General features: G+C 39.8%; 1 protein-coding gene across 7 annotated transcripts in view; it reads left to right on the forward strand.

The window, feature by feature from the left end:
• Positions 1-8,619: 8,619 nt before the first annotated feature.
• plekha1a (pleckstrin homology domain containing, family A (phosphoinositide binding specific) member 1a) overlaps positions 8,620-24,642 on the forward strand; it is a 43,605-nt gene continuing 27,582 nt past the window's right edge. For 2 of the 7 annotated variants that reach the window (XM_036593400.1, XM_036593399.1), the window contains exons 1-2: positions 8,630-8,775; positions 22,741-22,929. In XM_036593400.1, coding sequence (XP_036449293.1) covers positions 22,789-22,929 — 141 coding nt within the window. In that variant the 5' untranslated portion in view covers positions 8,630-8,775; positions 22,741-22,788. Of the gene's footprint in view, positions 8,776-22,740; positions 22,930-24,642 lie in introns of all 7 variants that reach the window. The other 5 variants (XR_005008545.1, XM_036593402.1, XM_036593397.1 and 2 more) reach the window with 4 other exon arrangements.

The following is a 24,642-nucleotide window of genomic DNA, read 5'->3' on the forward strand; positions in this document are numbered from 1 at the left end:
TGTGGCACCATGGTTTATATACCCCAAATGAGACCTAGAAGAACTTCCTCATGATGTCCTCACATCCTGGAGCGCGCAGTAAAAGAGCTACAGCACTATCATGAGTGTGGGAAAGAAACAGCTGGCCAAATGGAGAAATCCTGTTGCATTAATTTGATTCTACACTTCACCGGAACTTAAACTCACTCTCGCTGGTCACTTCGTAAGGCACCGCAACACTACCGCTCAAAATCACCTTCACTTATATTATACATTCAATAATAACTCATACAATATAGACTTTGGTATTGCACACAGCGTGCCGACAGGGATTGTTAGTTGTTTTTGGTAGGTATTTTGGTAACAGGAGGAAGTTATAGAGTTATTTAGAATCATTTTCTGTCAAGTTACAGTCGTGTGCAAATGTTTGGGCACCCCTGGGTCAAATAACATCTTTTTGTTAATTTTCTAAGTGAAAATAAGTCAACACATCCTCTACAGAGACACACTTCTGCACATTTTAATCACTATTTATTTGCTGAATTAACATATTGGAAAAAAATGAAAACATTAAATGCGGCCTGTGCAAAAGTTATGGCACATTTTTATATTTTAAACTAAGTAAACAAATAAGATTGTGTGCTAAAATGTGCAGACACCATATTTAAGTGTGGTCTCTGTAGAGGATGTGTTAAGTTATTTTCACTAAACTCAACAAAACGTGTAATTTGACCAGGGGTGTGACAAACTTTTGCATATGACAGTAAATTAAACCAAACCAAGAAAGTACCTGCATCAAGCTAAATTATCTGTCAACTGGTGAGATGATTTTTCTTCTGAAAATATTAAATGTGCTGTAAATGATCTTGTCCCAAAATTAGTAAATATTTTATTGGTTTAAGACATTGCGGCTAGATTTAAGTAAGACTAATTTGATACAATGTCATAATAATCCTGTAAAAAGAGCAAAAGTAGCATATAACTTTTCTTAAAAGATTGTTTGGTGCAAAATTTCTCGTTATTGGAATGCTTTAACAAAGCCTCAAGCCCAATTCTAGAGAAAAGCTGCTTTTAAATAAACAAAAATGACTTTAAATGTGTCTTCGGTCAATAATGTAATGCTTAAAATAAGCTGCATTCCTGAAAATAATTCTCACAATGAGGGATAAAATGTTAAAAAGACACTCAAATGCTAATAAACTGCTTTATCAACTCAAAAGCGATGAAGAGATGCAAACAAATTAAACATCTTCAAATTTTAACAAGGCAGAAAAGCTTGACATTAACATTAACATAGCTTTATTTAAAGATCAACAGACTAGACCAGATTCATATATATATATTAACCACAATCTCGAACGTGAAAGAAAAAAAATTATTACAACTTTAGTTATTTAAAAAATTCAATATTTTGGCATGTTTTTAACCTTCTATTGCACAGTGTTGCCTCAGGGCAACAAACTCATTGTCCTCACTTTACAATAACATTACACATAATTAAAGACAATGATAGGGTTAACAATAAATGGAGGAGTTTGAGTAAGCCAATAAAAACTATGTACTTAGTCATGCTATCTCTTAGTGGGCACATTTAAACCTCTTTTTTAATGTTCAGTAAATATATATATATATATTTTTTTATGAGTGTGCAGAAATATGTTTGTTGCCAAGAAACAACATTGTCTAACAGTGGAATGGATTAAGCCCGTTACAAGCCAGGTCTCACCACTTCAGGGAGTGCAGCTCTATATCATTTCTTCCCATTGTCGCATAATATTGCCTCAAGGCAACATACTCCAAAAGGACTCCTGCACACTTTTTTAAGTTTTTGAATTTAGTAGTCTGGTCAGAAAAAACAAATCAAGGATCAATTTTATGCAAGAAAAGTGAACTGAATATTTTTTAATTGCTCTCATAATGCGTGCAGAAGAGAGTTAAGATAAAGTTTTCATCCATCTAGTCTATCGGTCAGTCTTTTAAAGCAAAATCTGTTGTTCATTTTCAAGATTTTTGGCTTTTTCAAGATTTTTTAGTCATGCTTAATTCAAGTTCTCTTGTAAGTTAACATTAAATCATTACTCAGGTGCACATCGGCTGTTTCTGTAATCATGTGTTGGATGTTCCGAGTTGCTAATCTTTGGTACACAGTTTTATAATCCACTGCAAACTGAGCCATAAAAAACACATGCAAATTACTGCACACATTCCCACACTCAGGACAGCTCAGGCTAAATGTTTCATTTGGAGTGCAGCAGTATTGGATTTTACTTTTGCACGTTTTGTTCCAATTTAAAAATGGAAATTAATTAGTCACAAACAGCTTAGAGACATTGAAAGAGGTTTGAAACGCTTCATTCAGTGGGAGGAAGTCACACACATGCAAGTCCTAAGCAAGTGTCAAGTCTTAACCTTCAAGTCTCAAGCAAGTCCCAAGTTACTGTCGTGAGAATCAAGCAAGTCAAGTCAAATTCCTGCTCCAGTTTCCACGTTTAAATCAGTTAAAAGGCGGTGATCCTGAAAAGCTGATATTATTTTCCACATTTCTCCTTGGCCTGTTAGCATGTCTGTCTAAAGTGCTTCTCATCTGACACTGTGTCACTGTTTTTTCTGTTACAGTGCACAAAAAAGCATTGCATAAAAGCCAAATACAACTGAATGGTGTATAAAAAAATTAAGTATATACGCCAATCAGGCATAACATTATGACCACCTCCTTGTTTCTACGCTCATTGTCCATTTTATCAGCTCCACTTACTATATAGGTGCACTTTGTAGTTCTACAGTTACAGACTGTAGTCCATCTGTTTCTCTGATACTTTGTTAGCCCCCTTTTACCCTGTTCTTCAGTGGTCAGGACCCCCATGGACCCTCACAGAGCAGGTACTATTTGGGTGGTGGATCATTCTCAGCACTGCAGTAACAATGACGTGGTGGTGGTGTGTTAGTGTGTGTTGCGCTGGTCTGAGTGGATCAGACACAGCAGTGCTGCTGGAGTTTTTAAACACCTCAGTGTCACTGCTGGACTGAGAATAGTCCACCAACCAAAAATATCCAGCCAACAGCGTCCTGTGGGCAGCGTCCTGTGACCACTGATGAAGGACTAGAGGATGACCAACACAAACTGTGCAGCAGCAGATGAGCTATCGTCTCTCACTTTACATCTGCAAGGTGGACCGACAAGTTAGGAGTGTCTAATAGAGTGGACAGTGAGTGGACACTCCAGCAGCACTGCTGTGTCTGATCCACTCAGACCAGCACAACACACACCACCACCATGTCCTGACCACTGAAGAACAGGGTAAAAGGGGGCTAACAAAGTATCAGAGAAACAGATGGACTACAGTCTGTAACTGTAGAACTACAAAGTGCACCTATATAGTAAGTGGAGCTGATAAAATGGACAATGAGCGTAGAAACAAGGAGATGGTCATAATGTTATGCCTCACTGGTGTGTGTCTACTGGCCTAAAAACATGATATCTTCCAACAGCAGAGGGTGCAAAAGAGCAATACAAGATATACACTCAGTATTCCTAGAAATACTTGTACTTTCACTTACTGACCATTATGTGAGGCCTACCTGCCCTATAGGTCACTATATAAGAGCGGAAAAGAGACGATATTGAAGAATCAATACTTTCAATACTTCAGCAGTAACTGAATAGCTATACTTTTATAGAACTAAATGTGTCTTTATCTGGCAGTTATTTAATACTAGTGCAAAAGCAGTCATATATTTACGGCTTTTAATGTGTTTCACAGTAGGACTACAAATATGTATATTTTTCTCCCCCAAGCCATAGAATAATTATTGGAACAGAAGCCTAAGATGAATTAAAGCAGAGCTGCCCGGTGTGGGGCCTTGGGGCCAAAGTCAGCCTGCAGGAACATTTCATTTGACCGACCAAAAAGTTGTCCCAACCCCACTAACTTTTCATCAATGAGACAAACAATAAAAGTTTTTTTAACTTGTGACATAATTTTTTTTACAATCTATTTTAAGATTTAATTTTTTTCTTGATTTTTAAGTGAAAATACGTTAACACATCCTGTACAAGGAACTAACAGCAGCTGCACCACCTGCGTCTGTAACGCCCTTAAAGGAGTTGTGGTGACGGCAGAATCCATCATAAGCAATAAACTACCAGCCTTGCAGGACGTCTATCAGTCCCGCTGCCTCAGGAAGATCAAAAAGATCCGGTCAGACAGCGTCACCCAGCACACGGCCTGTTCACCATCCTGCCATCAGGCAGGAGATTCGGCAGCATACAGGCCAGAACAACCCGGCTAATGAACAGTTTCTACCCACAGGCTGTCAGGCTTCTGAACAAGCTGGGAAGCTGTGGGTCCGTCCTCAACTACCATTTCACTCAGTCACTTTGTCAGTATTATTATTATCATATTACTGCTATGGACAGTAAGGCCCAATCCCATTTCACCCCTCACCCCTGCCTCTTAGCCCTTACCCTCTGTTTTGCGCGCTCACGTCTAGGGGTAGGGTGTCCCAATTTTTGTTGAGATAGAGGGGTAGGGTGAAGTGTTGGGGCTACATGACCCTCCAATTTCAATGCATGAATGTCCTGACATGTTGTGCAAATGACAAATAAACTTGAAACTAACTTAAATATGCCAAATTTTACTGCATAATTTCTATTTACTTAAGTTTTACATATTTGAGAAAAAAAAAACATAGTGTGCATAGTTTTTGCACAGGCCACATTTTATGTTTTATGCTTCTTTTTGTGGCCTTTTTATTCTGTTCTTCTGCTCGTTAGTTTGTTAGCTAATGATTCGTTCACGTGACGTTACTGAGTAGGATGTGCGCGTATGGGTCATTTCAGGACACCGGTTCGTTCACATCAATGACAGATTTGAATCACTTATCTAAACAATTATGAGCCATCCTGTCAGAGAGATCGGATTTGAGCAAAAAATTGGATTTGAGCGATCAGGCTTGTAATGTAAATGTAGCTAAAGTGGCTCAGATTGGATAAGATCAGATTTGCGTGTCCACACAGCCCTGAAAACATAAGATCAGAGTCACTTTAGGGCAAAAAATCAGATTCGTACCACTTCAACCTGGTAATGTGAACATAGCCTAATACTGTTGATAATAAAGAACACTTCTTGTAGCAGAAATCATGGCTTCTCTCATGTCGTCTTTCTCACCAAGACTTTACTATATATATATATAAAATACTATATTGTCCTGCTACTGGCTCGTGCTGCTGCAGAGGCTCTGGAGGTGTAGCCACACAGGAGGTGAGCACTCCCCATAAAAAGGGACTAAAATATTGTTTATGTCATTGATTTTTAGTTTAAGTTGTGTGTATGTGTTACCTGTGTAACTGTGTGTTGGGCAGGAGCGTTAAGTAGTGGGGCTGACTGTCTACTGTGAAGCAGAGATGTATGGCTGGTGATAACCTACCTGCTATTCACGCTGTGTTATGTGCCTTTCTGACTGTTGTTTAAGCTCTTCAACTCCTTGAGACCACCGGTGGTTCCAAAACGCACTTCGTCATATTCTTTACTTCATAACTTTCATATTTTATAAGCCACATTCAAAAGGTGGGTGTCATATGAGAGCTGTGAGTGTCTTCTTTCCAGTCAAATAGATGGGTAATTTAATGTAATAAAACTTAATAATAAAAGAAGCTGAACTCACAGCTTCTTTTTTTCTACTGAAAGTCGACTCATTTTTCCACAAAGCTGAGCTATAACTGGATCTCAGATGGCGTCTCTTCAGTGATCTGCTCTGTAAAAATTAGTTTTATGAAATAATACAAAGAGTGTCTAAGATTTTTGGCTTTCAGCAGTGAATTGTAAGCATATAGCAATATGTGTATGATCATCAGCACATGTTCTGTTAATTTGAGGGGAACTTTTACAAAAAAAAAAAACAAAAAATTTACAGTTATTTCATGCAGTTATTGAATAATTTGCCTTACGATTTGGGCATATAAATTCAGATGGAAAAAAAATTAAATATACCTACGAGCATAAGTGGTTAGTAAAAGAGCACTTCTTGCCACAGAATCATAGCTTCTGCTGTGTCTTGCTCTACACCAACGGCACAGTATATGATGCTGCTGTCGGAACAAAGCCTCAATGGTAATTTTACAGGAGACGGAAGAATGTTTTACTTTTAATGTAAGTCAGTGTAACCAGACTTTTTTCCAAGTAAGTTTGGTTCATTTCTTTTGTTCTATTCATCATGAAATTTGCACACAATGTAACGGACAACAGGCGTTTTCAAATTATATCAAAAACTGAAAAATGACTCATATATATATATATATATATATATATATATATATATATATATATATATATATATATATATATATATATATATATATAGTGGGTAGCGCTGTTGCCTCACAGCGACAATGGCCTGGGTTCAATTCCCAGCCGGGCCACCAGGGTCGTTTCTGTGTGGAGTTTGCATGTTCTCCTCGTGTCTGCGTGGGTTTCCTCCGGGTACTCCGGTTTCCTCCCACAGTCCAAAAACATGCAGTTAAGCTAATTGGACTCGCTATATTGCCCCTAGGTGTGAATGTGCATGTCTGTCTGTCTGCCCTGTGATGGACTGGCGACCCATCCAGGGTGTATCCTGCCTTTCGCCCAATGACAGCTGGGATAGGCTCCAGCACCCCACCGCGACCCAGAAGGATAAGTGGTTTAGATGATATATGTGTATATGTGTATATATATATATATAAATATATGTGTGTGTGTGTGAAGAAAAAGATGGTTCTTCAAGGATTCTTTAAGAAAGAAAATGGTTCTATGTAGAATCATGAACATGCAAAGAACAATTTGCATGATTAAAGGGTTCTTCTATTGTTACAATGTCAAGTTAGTAGCAAAAAAAGAAGTCTTTTTGGTGCTATATAGAACCCTGTTTAGAAAGGTTGTATATAGAACCGTTTACAGCACATTCATTCACATGTTCCATCTATTTGAAGAACCTTTCATAATGAGAACCCTTCAATCGTTAAGTGTACATGGTTCTATATAAAGCCATTTTCTTTACTAAAGAATTGTTGAAGAACCATCTTTTTAAGAATGTAAGTAAGAGTGTATGTAAATATACATAATTTGCACATATAGATATATATAGACATATACACCAATCAGGCATAACATTATGACCACCTCCTTGTTTCTGCTCTCATTGTCCATCTTATCAGCTCCCCTTACTATATAGGTGCACTTTGTAGTTCTACAGTTACAGACTGTAGTCCATCTGTTTCTCTGCATACTTTGTTAGCCCCCTTTTACCCTGTTCTTCAGTGGTCAGGACCCCCATGGACCCTCACAGAGCAGGTACTATTTGGGTGGTGGGTCATTCTCAGCACTGCAGTAACACTGACGTGGTGGTGGTGTGTTAGTGTGTGTTGTGCTGGTATGAGTGGATCAGACACAGCAGTGCTGCTGGAGTTTTCAAACACCTCAGTGTCACTGCTGGACTGAGAATAGTCCACCAACCAAAAATATCCAGCTAACAGCGTCCTGTGGGCAGCGTCCTGTGACCACTGATGAAGGACTAGAGGATGACCAACAGATGAGCTATCGTCTCTGACTTTACATCTAGAAGGTGGACTGACAAGGTAGGAGTGTCTAATAGAGTGGACAGTGAGTGGACACAGTGTTTAAAAACTCCAGCAGCACTGCTGTGTCTGATCCACTCAGACCAGCGCAACACACACTAACACACCACCACCACGTCAGTGTTACTGCAGTGCTGAGAATGATCCACCACCCAAATAGTACCTGCTCTGTGAGGGTCCATGGGGGTCCTGACCACTGAAGAACAGGGTAAAAGGGGACTAAGAAAGTATCAGAGAAACAGATGGACTACAGTCTGTAACTGTAGAACTACAAAGTGCACCTATATTGTAAATGGAGCTGATAAAATGGACAATGAGTGTAGAAACAAGGCGGTGGTCAGAATGTTATGCCTGATCGGTGTATGTGTCGCTCTTGTCAGAACAAAACCTCCTATCTCCAAAATGTTAACTTTACAGGAGAAGGAAAAAACCTTCTTTACTTTTAATGTAAGTCAATGGAACCAGACTTTTTGCCAAGTCATTTTGGGCCGTTTCTTTTGGTCCGTTCTTCATGAAATTTGCAAACATTGTAAAGGGCCACAGGCATTTTCAAATTATGTAAAAAACTATATATATATATATATATATATATATATATATATATATATATAGAGAGAGAGAGAGAGAGAGAGAGAGAGAGAGAGAGAGATACTATACTAATGATATTCACATGCACAGCTGGACCGCTCCATCAGTAGAACCATACATCTGGACCCGGTTATGAACCATAACGGCAGTTAGGTTTTGGCCAGTTTTTTCACACAGTGCTAAAAGAAGTGAAAAACTATATTTAGTTATATTTACACTGAATAAGTTTCAGTGAAAATTTGTCATCTAGAAAACGATTCCAGTGTGAAATCACATGAAATAAAGGAACCATATTTCTTTAAACAGAGCTCTCACAGCTTTATTGTTATCTAGAACAAAAAGACAAAACCAGTTTAAGATAATTCCTTCCTGCAGGATCGGATACCTGTCGGCCAGGTGAGCTCGCTCTGCCTCCGCTGTAGGATATTTAAAAAGGAGTCCGAGGCGTGTGACGTAAAACCCCTTCCGTCTCAGCGAAAACACACTGGAGTGCCCGGAGGGCTGAAGAGCGGAGGGAGCGGAGTTGTTGGATATGCTGGATGGGGCTGAAGCGACTTCTCGGACCCGCTCGGACGTTCTCGGCACGTTAAACCCGAGTAAGTTGTTTGAACCAAACTGTCAGATTTCTGCCTGAATATCTGCCTCATAGTTTATCCGGGCTGTTAGTCCGAGGAGTGGATACGCCGTTCAGGCAGAGCGACTGACGCTCCGCTCCGGGGGCTGAGATTTCCACCCGCGTTAGCTCGTTAGCTAGCCAGAAAACACTGACCCATTCAGAGTCCGGGCTTTTCTCTGTGTTTTAACCGACCCTAATTCAATCGTTTACGTCTGTGTGAAACAATACGACGTATATCTGCTTTGTTTTGCCCATTTTTCGATAAAAACCTGACCCCAGTGTTGCTGGCTAACTCCTAGCTGGCTAGTCCACCCGTCACTTTTGCTTGCTAACTACTTGAAGTAAGTCAGCTAGCGGACCGTCTAGCTAAAGGTAGGTAACGTCTTATTTAATAGGCTTTTCTTGGCTGATTTTATGCTGCCACAAGATTTGACGTAATTGAATAAAAAGGCTGTATGTTTAACGTTACCTCAGTGTGGCCCCTGAGCTGGTCTGTCTTCTCTCTACCTTGGAAATATCTTGGGTATACACCGACCAGCCACTCCTTCTGTCTACACTCACTGTCCATTCTGTCAGCTCCACTTACTGTATAGGTGCACTTTGTAGTTCTACAGTTACAGACTGTAGTCCATCTGTTTCTCTGCATACCTTGTTACCCTGTTCTTCAGTGGTCAGGACCCCCACAGGACCACCACAGAGCAGGTACTATTTGGGTGGTGGATCATTGTCACCAGTGACACTGGTATTTCTGCACTCATTGTCCATTTTATCAGCTCCACTTACTATATAGGTGCACTTTGTAGTTCTACAGTTACAGACTGTAGTCCATCTGTTTCTCTGATACTTTGTTAGCCCCCCTTTACCCTGTTCTTCAGTGGTCAGGACCCCCATGGACCTTCACAGAGCAGGTACTATTTGGGTGGTGGGTCATTCTCAGCACTGCAGTAACACTGACGTGGTGGTGGTGTGTTAGTGTGTGTTGTGCTGGTCTGAGTGGATCAGACACAGCAGTGCTGCTGGAGTTTTTAAACACTGTGACCACTCGCTGTCCACTCTATTAGACACTCCTAACTTGTCAGTCCACCTTGTAGATGTAACGTCAGAGACGATAGCTCATCTGCTGCTGCACAGTTTGTGTTGGTTATCCTCTAGTCCTTCATCAGTGGTCACAGGACGCTGCCCACAGGATGCTGTTGGCTGGACGTTTTTGGTTGGTGGACTATTCTCAGTCCAGCAGTGACACTAAGGTGTTTAAAAACTCCAGCAGCACTGCTGTGTCTGATCCACTCGCACCAGCACAGCACACACTAACACACCACCACCACCACGTCAGTGTTACTGCAGTGCTGAGAATGATCCACCACCCAAACAGTACCTGCTCTGTGAGGGTCCATGGGGGTCCTGACCACTGAAGAACAGGGTAAAAGGGGGCTAACAAAGTATCAGAGAAACAGATGAACTCAGTGTTTTAGACAAAGTCAGCTGGACATATATTTACTAACATAACTTTCTACATAATTAAATGATTGAAAAGTAAACAAAGTCATTCAGAGGGATTTGAGCTGAAATACTGCATTGTAGTGAAACTGATTTCTTTACCGTGTGCTGTTGCTGACACTGGCGCAGGGGGTCACTGTTTCCAAAGCAGTTTAAGCCAATTTTTTATTACCTAGAATGACCAATGAACCTGTATGTGTCCTCTTAGTTTTCATAAGCAGTGTTGATAATGGTAAAATAACGGCAACTCTTAAAAAAAGAAAAGGCAAAAAAGCAAACAAACAAAAAGTTACTACCTTCTTGTTTGTTCTACCTCTTTGCATGTACCCCTCCACCATTCTTTCATTAAGATCAAAAGCTAATTGCGTAACTAATCATAAACCTTCGTAGAAAAAATTGGTTAATCGCAATGCTTCTGTCATTGGTTGTCATTGGTTAATCGAAATGCTTCTGCCATTGGTTAATCGAAAAGCTTGTCATTGGTTAATCGAAAAGCTTCTGTCATTGGTTAATCGAAAAGCTTGTCATTGGTTGTCATTGGTTAATCGCAATACTTTCGTCATTGGTTATTCGAAAAGCTTCTGTCATTGGTTAATCGAAAAGCTTGTCATTGGTTGTCATTGGTTAATCGCAATACTTTCGTCATTGGTTAATCGAAAAGCTTCTGTCATTGGTTAATCGAAAAGCTTTTCATTGGTTAATTGAAATGCTTCCGTCATTGGTTGTCATTGGTTAATCGCAATGCTTCTGTCATTGGTTAATCGCAATATAATTGTCATTGGTTAATCGAAATGCTTCTGTCATTGGTTGTCATTGGTTAATCGCAATGCTTCTGTCATTGGATAATTGAAATGTTTCTATCATTGGCTGTCATTGGTTAATCGAAATGCCTCTATAATTGGTTAATCAAAATGCTTCTATCGTTGGTTAATCGAAGAGCTTCTGTCATTGGTTTATTGAAATGCTTCTGTCATTGGTTAATTGAAATGCTTCTGTCATTGGTTAATGGAAATGCTTCTGTCATTGGTTAATTGAAATGCTTCTGTCCAGTGACACTCATTTCTTTCCTTTACTCTTATTCGCTGTTGTATTTTCATTGTCAATTTAAATTTTTTCAGTTCATATTGTTTTATTGTTTTATTGTTTCTGGTGTCGACCAGAGGAGGATGAATTCCCCTTTTTAGTCTTGGTTCCTCTCAAGGTTTCTTTATCATACTGTTAGAGTCTTTCTCACCAGTGTCTCTCTTGGCTTGGTCATTTGGGGCTTGGTCCGAGTTTTCTGTAAAGCTGCTTAGTGGCCGTAGCCACTGTAGAAAGCGGTATTCAAATAAATTTAAATTTAATTTAAAAGAATAACTATGAAACATACACAGTGAGCAGGTGATGAATAGATAATGCTTGAAGTGTAGTTGGCCACTCTGCAGTCTGTGTTGCAAGCCTTATCAATGCACAGGGCAATTATAACTGTGGCTTTTCCTTGTAACTGTTATAAACCATCAAACTTTTTAAGGAATCAACACTGTAAAGATGACCGAAGGTCGACAGTAAGTCAGTGCATTTAGTGTCAGTATAGAGGGTTAAGTGTAAAGAATATGGCTGGTCTGGAGAAGAATTGAGGTTATGACAAGACCAGGCTTGCTTTGCGCTCCCTCTGCTCCAACTGAAGTTAAAACCCTGATGACAGAGATGCATAGGACTGAGATAGCGTCTCTGCGGGGGGAGGAGGGATCGCCCTGGCGTTTAGAGATTCTGACAAATCTACAGAACCTGCACAACTTTCAGAGCCAACACTTAAACAAATACTACCTCTACTAGATCACTAGGGCTGTTCATTTTGATTTTACAAGCACTCAGTTGTCCTCCCGCCAAAAAGGTCATTCATAAAAACAGCTCTGCTCTGCATATGAATGTTCAGCATTTTTCTTTGTTTTCTTGCTGTATTTATTTTTTTGCACTCTGTTTTCATTGGCTCAGTGTATATTACTCCACAGTTAGAAGAAAGGGTGCTGCCCTGCGCAAAACCATCATTGGTTTCTTAATATTTCTGCCGTTGATTATTAATTGTTTGTTATTAGTTGTTAATTAATATAATTAATTGTTATTGATTGATTAAAGTAAATGCCTCTGTCGTTGGTTATCTTTAGGTAATCCAAATGCTTCTGTCATTGGTTATTATTTGTTTCCAAATGCTTCTTTCATCTGTTATCACTGGTTAATTGAAATGCCTCTATCATTGGTTATCATTGGTTAATCAAAGCTTCTGTCATTGGTTAATCAAAGCTTCCGTCATTGGTTAATTGGAAAGCTTCCGTCATTGGTTAATGGAAAAGCTTCCGTCATTGGTTAATTTGAAAGCTTCAGTCATTGGTTAATGGAAACGCTTCCATCATTGGTTAATTGGAAAGCTTCCGTCATTGGTTAATTTGAAAGCTTCCGTCATTGCTTAATGGAAACGCTTCCGTCATTGGTTAATGGAAAAGCTGCCGTCATTGCTTAATGGAAACGCTTCCGTCATTGCTTAATGGAAACGCTTCCGTCATTGCTTAATGGAAACGCTTCCGTCATTGGTTAATTTGAAAGCTTCAGTCATTGGTTAATGGAAACGCTTCCATCATTGGTTAATTGGAAAGCTTCCGTCATTGGTTAATTGGAAAGCTGCCGTCATTGGTTAATGGAAAAGCTGCCGTCATTGGTTAATTGGAAAGCTGCCGTCATTGGTTAATTGGAAAGCTGCCGTCATTGGTTAATTGGAAAGCTTCCGTCATTGGTTAATGGAAAAGCTGCCGTCATTGGTTAATTGGAAAGCTTCCGTCATTGGTTAATGGAAAAGCTTCCGTCATTGGTTAATTGGAAAGCTTCCGTCATTGGTTAATTGGAAAGCTTCCGTCATTGGTTAATGGAAAAGCTTCCGTCATTGGTTAATGGAAAAGCTTCCGTCATTGCTTAATGGAAAATCTTCCGTCATTGCTTAATGGAAAATCTTCCGTCATTGGTTAATGGAAACGCTTCCGTCATTGGTTAATTTGAACGCTTCCGTCATTGGTTAATGGAAAAGCTTCCATCATTGCTTAATGGAAAAGCCTCCGTCATTGGTTAATCGAAAAGCTTCCGTCATTGGTTAATGGAAAAGCTTCTGTCATTGGTTAATCAAAAAGCTTCTGTCATTAGTTAATCAAAATAAATCGAAAATCGAAACAAGTACTACCTCTACTAAGTACCAGTGCTACAAGGAATAGGCAACAAATCTTGTACTAACAAATAATTTTTCTGTAAATGTTAGAGCACATTTACTTTATGATTGGGTAACTTAAAAAATAGAATTGAAAATAGTTATCGAGGCACGTGCAAAAGTTCGGACTCCCTTCCAGTTGTGAAGTCATAGAACTTAATTGACTTGTTAGGCCTTAATCAGCTCAGGACTGGTTAGGCAGGTCAAGAATTGTCAGCTGATGATCATTCCAGAGTGCAAACTCTGACTCCTCAAAGCTTGTACTAACACTCAACAACCATGGACTCGATTACAGATTAAGACTGAGGTGTTTATTCTCACTCTACTCAACAATTTGTTCGAAAATCTTCGCTTACATGCTGACTACGGCTGCGTCCACATTACCAGGCTGACGTAGCACAAATCCGATGTTTTGCCCTAATGTGACTCAGGTCTGATGTTTTCAGAGCTGTGTGGACACGCAAATCTGATCTTTTCAAATCCGACCTGAGTCACTTTTATATTTACTTTGGTGCGACCTTATTGTAAATGTTTAGATCGGCTTTCATGTGCTTTGTTTCCCCACTGCTTGTGCACCATCAATCAGATTTGAGAAAGACGTGTAATGTGAACGTAGCTTGCAAGTAATCAGATGCAAAATTATGTGCATTCTATTTGATAGCCACTTAGTGTAGACGTTACCATGACAGCGAACATCACGAGGTCCAGTCAGAGTGAGATGAGCAGCAGTGAGCAGCGCTTGTGTTTTTAACTGCTTTAAAATGATGCCAGACTCAGGAAAACGTCCTTCACATGTCCTTATTAAAGAAGGCCGAGAGGAAGACATCGTGTTCTGAGACACATAAGCTGGACGTCCGTCCCACCGCCGTCTTTTAAAGATCAGAGCAGAAACTTCGTCTCCTCTGCAGACCAGTTTCTGCTCCGCCATGTTGAACAGTATAAACTTTCACTATGACACGACGAACATGATCAGAACGGCTTAAACTTTCCGATAAGGAGTGTAATCAGATACAGGCGTTTACACGGATATTATTCTTCTATTTAACTGATTTATTTTCAGGATTACCCACTTCGTTTCAATCAGATAGAAATTGTATTCCGAAAGGCCTCAGTAGGACTAGACCTTTCCGATTGAAGTGTACATATCGACGTATTCTATTCCGATTGAGCTATTAGTTGGATTATTAACGGATTATTAGGCTGCATGTAAACGTGGCTATTGAAGCATACAGGGAGGGGGAGGCAAAACATACCACTAGATCCACCATGAACTCCCTTAAGAAACGCAAGCTGAATCTTTCGGAATGTCTTTTGGAATCTTTTTGGCAGTCCTCTGACTGAAAATCTATAGGTCGATCTGTGTGCATGCCAGGCGGCTCAAACATATCGCATTTTGCGAGCAAGAGCAGGTAAAATTTCCTTAAACTGCTAGAAAGACAGGGGGTGATAATAAGTACTGACTGTGTAGTAATGTTGTACTCTAATCCGGTCTTACTCTGGAGACCAGTCTCAAGATTGTAAATTAGTGAGCTAGGTCTTGTCTCAGACTACAAAATTGTCCTTTAGACCAGCTGAGTGTAATGCATTAATCTGAGGTCACTGGAAACTGAGCCTTTTGTTCTATCATAATGGAATATCAACAGTACCTTTTAAACAGAATAAAACTTTATCTGCATGTTTAAATAAGATCTGTTCGCTGCTGGTTGAGGATCTCACTGAGTGTGTTAACATGCACTTAATAATCCGATAACTGCTGAAAATCAGATTTTGTCAGTAATCCGATCAACGCGTTTATGTGCACTTGAGTAATGAGATAATGGGGAAACTCTGGGTCTACATGAGTCAGACAGTCATCAGATTTCTGCTTTGCAACCAGCCAGTAATTTACAGAAGAAGACGTGACGTAAACTTAGCGTAAGACTAAAATTCATGGCGCTGCTTTTTTTTAAACATCATGCAAATTTACCTGAAAATATGAACATATATCATCTAGAAGATGAAGAATATTCAAATCCTTTATTTCTTGTTTGGTTTCGGCGTCGCTCCAAAAGTGTTTTTTTGCAGACTGAGAAAAAAACTCTGCTGTGTCTGATCCACTCATACCAGCCCAACACACACTAACACACCACCACCACATCAGTGTTACTGCAGTGCTGAGAATGATCCACCACCCAAATAGTACCTGCTCTGTGAGGGTCTATGGGGGTCCTGACCACTAAGAACAGGGTAAAAGGGGGCTAACAAAGTATGCAGAGAAACAGATGGACTACAGTCTGTAACTGTAGAACTACAGTTGCACCTATACAGTAAGTGGAGCTGATAAAATGGACAATGAGTGTAGAAACAAGGAGGTGGTCATAATGTTATGCCTGATTGGTGTACATTGCTAAAGGCTGTAGGAATCTGTGTGTTTCATATTAGTGTGTTCAGTTAGCCTGGCAAGTTCGAGCTTCGGGTAAAAAGTAAATGAAGTTATTGTCTTTGTTGCTTGTTGCATAAATAAAACAAACCAGGCTAATAAAATTCAATCTGAAAATAAGGCGTTGACCAAACTGGGTGTAAAGCAATCAAAATCAGCCATAAAAATGAACGACTGGCACTCCCCTCGTTTTATACATTACATTTGGTTTCAGTCTGTATTCTCTCCACTGTTGGAGCACGAGGTCTCCACCGAATCCTGGAACGTTCTAGAGCACAAGGCCCACTCTGTGCTCTAGAACTCGGTGTGAGTGTGTTTGGTGCACACTGATGAGATGACTCATGTTGTGCATTGTTCTCCTCTCTCTGGCCAGTGACACAGCAGGCCTTGTTTTGGTCACAAGCTTTGTCTGTTTATTTCTTTATGTCTTTAGCTCTTGCCATAAATGTCTCAGCCTCCAGAGCAGAGAGAAGAATGCTGTCTTTATCCACTGTTTGACAGAGGCTGCGACCGAGGGACTGCTCAGTCTCTCCATCTGTTGACTTCTAGCACTTTGCTTGACTCATTTTCAGGAAGCGCTTTTTAAAAAAGAGGAAAACATTCGTAATTTGCCGCACTGAAAATTCTTGGCTGAAATCAAAATTCAGGATGCGTTCTGCTGGAAAAAAATTAATGTACTAAAGTAAAAGAAACTACAAATTAATGAAGACACAATTGTTGATAAAATCTCATTTTAGTAAAGCAGATCTGAGCTGACAAAATACAACCCCATTTCCAAAAAAGTTGAGAAGCTGTGCAAAATGTAAATCAAAACAAAATTCAATGATTTACGAATCATTTAAACCCTGTATTTCAATGAAAACAGTACAAAGACAACAAATCAAATGTTGAAACTGAGATGTTATTGGTTTTTGAAAAACATATGCCCATTTTGAATTTGATGCCAACAACATGTTCCAAAAAAGTTGGGACGGGGGCCTGTTTACCACTGTGTTTCATCACTTCTTCTTTTAACAGCACTCTGTAAGCGTTTGGGAACTGAGGAGACACTGCTGTAGTTTAGAAAGTTAAATGTTTTCCTGTTCTTGTTTGATACAGGATTTCAGCAGCTCATCAGTTCAGGGTCTTCTTTGTCGTATTTTTCATTCATAATGTGCCAAGTGTTTTCAGTGGTGACAGGTCTGGACTGCAGGTCAGTTTAGCGCCCAGACTCTTTTAATACGGAGCAATGCTGCTGTAAGACATGCAGAATGTGGTTTTCCATCGTCTTGCTGAAATAATCAAGGCCTTCTCTGAAAAAGACGTCGTCTGGATGGCAGCATATGTTGCCAAAACATGTATATATCATTCAGCATTAATGGTGCCTTCACAGATGAGCACGTCACCCATGCCATGTGCACTAATGCCCCCTATACCATCATGAATACTGGCTTTTGAACTTTGCACTGATAACAAGCTAAGTGTTCTTTAGCCTGAAGGACACAGTGTTCACGATTTCCGAAAAGAGTTTCAGATGCTGATTCGTCAGACTACAGGACACTTTTCCACTTCCCCTCAGTCCATTTTAAATGAGCTCAAGCCCAGAGAAGGTGGCAGCATTTCTCGATCCTGTTTATATGTGGTTTCTTCTTTGGATTTTAGAGTTTTAACTTGCATTTGTGGATTCAGTGATGAACTGTGTTCACAGTCAGTGGTTTTCAGAAGTGTTTCTGAGCCCATGCAGTGATTTCCACTACAGAATCATGTCTGTTTTTAATGCAGTGCCGCCTGAGGGGCCAAAGATCCCAGCCAGCCAATACTGGTTTTCAGCCTTGACCCTTACATGCAGAGATTTCTCCAGATTCTCTGAATCTTTTAAGTTCTTTCAAAAAAGAATCTTTTTGAATCACCCTGTGTTTGTTAAGTGTGGGATTTTGCTGCCTCGTTGTAGACCTATTTATTTTTGTTGTTTGTTTTCTTTCTTCTCTTTCAGCCTTAATATTCCAGTGACTGGAATTCCAGTGCATCTCTAATTGTGTTCATTACTACACATAAAATTAGTATGGTTCTTTGTCATCTCTCAAGCTGCTTAATATGTGGTTTTGTGCACGTTGGCTTAGGTTGACTCACTGGTGACATGGTTAAAACTGACAATTTCTCTATCATTTCTCTATTAATGCATTTATTTATAGATTTATTGTAGACTCTCTTGTGCAGACATATCCAGCCCAAGAAGATCTTTCCTGGCCTTGCTTCCTTTTCAGTGTCATTGTAACAGCCCCAGTAAGACCCCAGTAGTGTCCTGTCTGGCTTTGCAGTGGTCAATAATTACCATAACCAGTGACTTTATTGCTGCATAGTTGTGCAATGAGTATCTGCTGACCTTGCAAATGTACTAAAACATGGAATGTGTGAACAAGCATGTCCATGAAAGATAGTCCTTGACCCTTTACCAGCACCCTTGCATAGCCTCCAGGCGGATATACTGCATAACATTTTCTGTCAAAAATGAAAGCATTACCAAGCAAGTAGTATGAGATGACAGTATGATGGAAATTTTACCGAAGAACTCTAACTGCATTTTAATTACAAACCCAATTCTAAATATGTTAGGACAGTAGGTAAAATGCAGTTACAATCAGAAATCATTGATTTGATCTGTATTCGAATGAAAACAGTACAAAGACAACTTTTTTTTTTGGAATTGAGTTCATAAAAGAGCACATTTAGTCCGGTTTAACTGTATTTAGTGCAGCGCAGTGTGCAAACATTGAACCAAAGTCATTGTTTTTTGAAATGTGGAACTACTAGCACTTTTTTGTGGACAGTAGGTAAAATGCAGTTACAATCAGAAAGCATTGATTTGACTTGTATTCGAATGAAACAGTACAAAGACAATATATTTAATGTTTTATCTTAACCACTTCATTTTTTTTTTTTTGTAAATGTAAGTTCCTTCTGAAATTGATGCCTGCGACACATTTCAAAAAGTTGAAATGCTTTAAAAATGAGCATGCCTCCATGATGGAACCCACATGGGTTCAGAAATATACTGTGTATCTTTGTCAGTAAACACTGTCTGTTGCTGCATCCACAAGTGCGAAAAACTGTACTGTTCTGAGTGGAAGCCGTGTCAAACACGTCCAGAAATGCTGCCCACTTCTCTGGGCCCAAGCTCATCTGAAATAAACTGATGCAAAGTGGAAACATGTGATGCGATTGTTTATGGAAATGACAGACGTCGTATTCCCGAGCCAAAGAAGAAAATGAACATCTAGATTGTTACCAGCATAAAGTTCAAAAGCCAGGGCCTGTCATGGTTTGGGGGGTATTAGTGGGTAGCTTGCACATCTCTAAAAGCACCATTAATGCTTAAAACCTTTTGGGACAGCATTTCGCTGTTTTCGGAAGAAAACCGTGTATCTCCAATATGAGAACTTTTACAGGAGAAGGAAAAAAACCTACTTTACTTTTAATGTAAGTCAGTGGAACCAGAAATTTTTCCAATTCGTTTTGGGCCATTTCTTTTGGTCCGTTCATCACACAATTTACACACAATGTAAAGAGTAACAGGTATTTTCCAATTATGTCGAAAACTGAAAAACGTGAAAAATGGAGATACGAGGTTTTCTTCCGACAACAGCATATACTGCCTTTTAGACATGGTCTTTTTTAGGGACACCAATGTTTATTTCAACATGACAACAAGAAGTGTTGTTACAACTGCATGGCTGCATAATCAGAAAGTGCAGGTTCTAGACTGGCTGGCCTGCAGTCCAGAACTGCCTCCCATTCAAACTAAACTCCCTTTTTAAGCAAAAAAAGAAAAAAGAAAAAGTTAATCAAATCAAGAATATTGTGTTTTTGTACCGTGTTCAATTTAATGTAGGTCAGTTTTATTAACTAATGAACTAATCACTGCTTTCTGGTTTTAATAGCATTTCACATACTGTCCCAACTTTTTTTTGGAATCAAGTTCGTAAAAGAGCACATTTTAGTCCGGTTTAACTGTATTTAGTGCAGTGAAGTGTGTAAACGTTGAACCAAAGTCATTGTTTTTTAAAATTGGTGGTGTCGTTCATTGATAGAGGGGAAAAAAAAATCAGGGCCTCGAAATGCCTCAGGAAAACTATGCACAACAGTGGCGTAACAGTGACTAACAGCTACATAAACCACAGAACATGTTGGATTCCACTCCAAAACTAGCCACTCAACGTTGTGCTGTTGGATATGAGTGTTTCATTTTTTGAAGTGTGTAATTTTAGCCGTTCATTAGAACCAGTCATGTACTTTGGTGTGTGGTACTTTTAGCCTGTTAACTACGCTATCATTACCTTAACGTTAGCTAACTCGCTACAGTTAGTCATAATCAAACCTGTACTGTGGTGAGTGGCACTGTTTGGGTCTATAGCCTGCCCGCTAATAAGAGTCTGAGACCACCAGTTAAAATGGCCAATAAGTACAAGTTCACTTTTCATTGTCAGGGAAAAAAGGCTAACTGAAGGCTAAACGACTAAATATAACATGAAATGTTTTAGTATTTAATGTATCCATGATTTGACACCTTCCAGTTTCAGGAGACTTGCTTTCATTTATTTGATAAAATTGCAGCAATATTTCAGTTATAGAAGAAAATTGCATTTTATTTTAAATTTATGGTCAGTTCATTGTTCTAAGAACACCAGCAGCATCCTTGTTTAATTATCAAGTGTTCCTCTTTTCTTTTTCTCAGTGAGGTTCTTCTTGATAGCTACACATCCTTTGAAACCCATAGCACTGAGTTGTCTTCTCACAGTGGAAGGATGGACAGAAACATCTTTTAGTTTTTTTTTTTCTTAAATATGAAGGAAGAGTGGAGCTCTTTAAATACTTTTTATCTGATGGTGATAGTTTTGGTGGTCTGCCAGATTTTGCACAGTTGTTAGAAGACCCCATTTTGACTAAATCTGTTGGTTTTACCCTTCCTTATGCAACTTTATATCTATAATCTCCTCCGAAATACAGGGTGATTGAAAAGATTCTTCCGATTTCAGAGCACCATACTTTTACAACCGTGAGGCGCCTATAGGAACCAATCACAATCCAATTGTATAAGGGAGTCATAGAGTTTCTGACTGTCAGTGGAACATGACTCCCTTCAGTCTGAGAGGAGATGAGACCCCTGAGCAGAAAGCGTTCTGCGTTCTCCACTTCAATAAGAGTGAATCAGTCATAACTGTGCAGCGTGATTTTCGTGGGCAGTGAAGCTCCAACAGCTCAGAGCGTTCGGCGTTGGTTCCACAACACTGGATGATCTCCGAAATCGCACTGAAAGAGCCGTGAGTGCAGCGACACCCGACATGCTCAATCCAGTATGGGATGAATCTGACTATGGTGTTGATGTTGTCTGTACAGCTGGAGGAGGTTCATACTGAGACCTTGTACAATTACATAATAAACTTTATGCTCATTTAAACCATTTACAGTTCACTGCACTGATCTGTAATGATTTACACGTGAAATAAATCATTTTGAAATCAGATGAATCTTTTTGAATCACCCTGTATTTCCTGAAGAATGAAAAACTTACCTGAAGGACATTTTAACTGGATATTAGATAGATGAAGGGTGGCCTCTGACTTTCCCACAGTACTGTCCTTACTGACTGAACCGGGTTAATCGAGGCACTAATTCAGAAACATTAATTATGCATACAAAATGCAAATTCAGTCAGCACCATAAACATGTTGTTTTTCTATATCCAACCCTATCAATAGAGTCTGGCTACAGACATGCACTCGGCCAGATGCGCTATAAGCCCCGGTGACTCTCTGCCACAACGGCAGAAGCCGCCCAACGGCACGTTAACTTTTGGCTGCTGCTGCTTAGCGACATCATCACTTAATCCATTTTTCATCCATAACACAGCCAGAGAGTTACATTTAATGTACCTCCCCATTGAAAGAGTCTTGGTTCCTGGTGGTGTCCAGTAGTCGCTATTGGTATTCTGTGTGTTCCTGATGGGTTGATATCACAGTGTAAAGGATTCTAATTGTTTAATCAGGTGTTTTGGGGCTGATTGCACGCATTTGATCATTTCCTAATGGCCTCTAATGGCAACCATCAAGCCAATTCCTGTTAGGAAGCAAAACCACCAAGTTTTATTCCTAACGGCCCTGCAAACACAGCTACGTTGTGACAACGTATTGTTTCAGTGCCCACAGCGTCGTCTGCTTGGTGGTCTCTACAGTGTCACAACGTTGAAATGTAATTCCTCAGAAAGTTATGAACGTTGTCTGACAACTTTCTAGGAGGTTGTGACGACGTTGACGAGACAGCAGAAGTAATCGGTACCACGTTGGCTGTACGCTGTCACAACCTTCTAGAATCCTTAATGAGTTCTAATTTAATCAATATTACAGTTTTTTGATAACCGGTTCTAATCATCAGCCTGGCTTTCATGAGTTTCAGTAGCCTGACGTGATCAATAGGCTGGCAGTGCATGTCCGGCTGAGAGTGCATGTCTGCAGCCAGACCCTTCTCAACCCTACATGTTACTCTGATTACAGGCTTCAGACTTTGGCCACGGCGGGGGCTACCCTTTGCCTGCACATTCTATGATTCAGATCCTGTGTGGATTGATGTGAGAGTATGACTAACAGCAGTGTTAGGGTTACTGGTCTGCTGCCAAAGAAGTGAAAAAAAAAAGGAGGGGGAGGATGACTTCTTGGATATTGTCATGCACACTTATTGTTATAAAACACCACTCATTAGTTTCACTCTTGCTCTCTCTGGCTCTCATGCACTTCCTCATGCTCTGACCACTGCTCTCTGTCCTCCAGCAGCTGTGCGGTGATCCAGAAGGGGGGAATGAGCAGTGAAGAGGAGCAATGCCTTACGTGGACCGACAGAACCGCATCTGCGGCTTCCTCGACATCGAGGAGCTGGAGAACAGCGGCAAGTTCCTGCGGCGATACTTCCTACTGGACACCCAGCAGGGCAGCCTGGTCTGGTACATGGACAACCCACAGGTACGGAAACGGACAGTGCCAGAAATTAATCTCTTTATCAAGGTCCAGATTTCGCCTTCTGTTTTTTTAATTTGATGGGATGTTTTTTGTCTTTTTGAGGGTATTTCTTCCTACCTTGCATGTTCTTCGTTAGGCATATTTTCCAGTGATGGTTCAGCTCATTAGCTCAGTCATTAAACAATCTGGCAGCTTTTTTTTAAAACGTATCTTAGACTGATCCAACAGCTACAGGTGACTAAGTTGCCTGCAGGTGGACTGAAATCATATTTCACCTGTTGTCACTGTAAATAGCCTAAACGTTTCCTTAGTTTTGCCCTGAGCCATTGTTAATTTTCAACCTGCCCCAAGTCTGCATTCTGCTGAGGCAACCTCCAGCTTCTAAAGATAGGCTTTCTTAAAAGGGAAACTCCACCGATTTTGCAAAATTACCTAATCATTGAACCGTTTGGATGTAAACAAGATCATTCAGAGTGGTTTGGTGTGAAATGCGCCTTTCTAAAGAAATTTACCGAGTCAAGATTGTTCACCATTGTAGTACTAGGAACCAGACGACCGTATGTCTGCACCACAAATATCACCATTTTATCTACTATTAAAAATGACCAGTGAACTATGTGTCTTATAAGGTTTTATATGTGATGCTGATAATAGTAAAATAGTGCTAAATTAAAAAAATATTTTTTTTTGACTGCTATTTTTAACGCCCTGCATGTACCTCTCCACCCGGCACGTTTGTGTTATTTGGGTTGGCGGTATTTCGTCACACAGTTAGCAAACCTCAGAGCTTATGCAAGTAACGTTATTCATCAGAGGAGCTGCAGTAGATCACAGTTCACCTTGCTGTCCTGCCCCAGCAAGTAGTTTGTTGTTGACGCCGTTCACTCTGGGTTCTTCTGCTTCGGTGCCGGTGTTGCATCTGAATCAGTTCCCCCTCAAATTCACATTCCATTTGACAAGGAACCTCGGGCGGTGCATTCACTGAACAACGCCAAGCAACAGTGGAACTACGGAAAGCGAAAAGGTTAAAAATAAAAGATTAAAAAAAAAGAAAACGGATGCGTGTTTTCACCCAATATCCAATATAAATCACCCAAGATAACACGGCATAATTGAGATTCCGTGATGAATATTATTTTCAATTCAAATAAACAGTAAACAATTGTACTGAAAAATACTTTGTGTACTGTTCGTTGCCGAATACGTGAATACAGCTGTCGTACAAACCTTTTTTGAAACTTTTGGCATGATTATCTGTCTGAGGACCTGATTTATCAAAGGGAACGTGAATTTGAGGAGGAACTGAATCGGATACAACACCGGCTTTAGCCATGTTGAACGGCTATAGCTACAAGCTAGTAACTAACTACAAAAGCGTGTTGGTGATACTGATAATGCGGTTTTGACAGGAAACACAGAACTAACTCCGTTAAATATATTTTAACTAAAAATATCTGGTCCCACTTTGTATTGTCTCTAATAACTGTGTAGTTACATGTGAACATATGCAACAACAATGTAACTACTAATGATTTAGTCACTGTTACAGATGGATTACAGAACTACACCTTATGTAATTACACGTGTATCAACTTCAGTTTTGCCTCATGTAATTACACAAGTGTATCTTAATAGTTGTAACAGTCTGTTCTCTCTCATGTAATTACACAAGGGTAATAACATATGTAATTACATTTGTAATCAGACACTGTATCT

The sequence above is a fragment of the Colossoma macropomum genome, unplaced genomic scaffold, assembly GCF_904425465.1.
Source record: "Colossoma macropomum unplaced genomic scaffold, Colossoma_macropomum, whole genome shotgun sequence".
Classification (NCBI taxonomy): domain Eukaryota; kingdom Metazoa; phylum Chordata; class Actinopteri; order Characiformes; family Serrasalmidae; genus Colossoma; species Colossoma macropomum.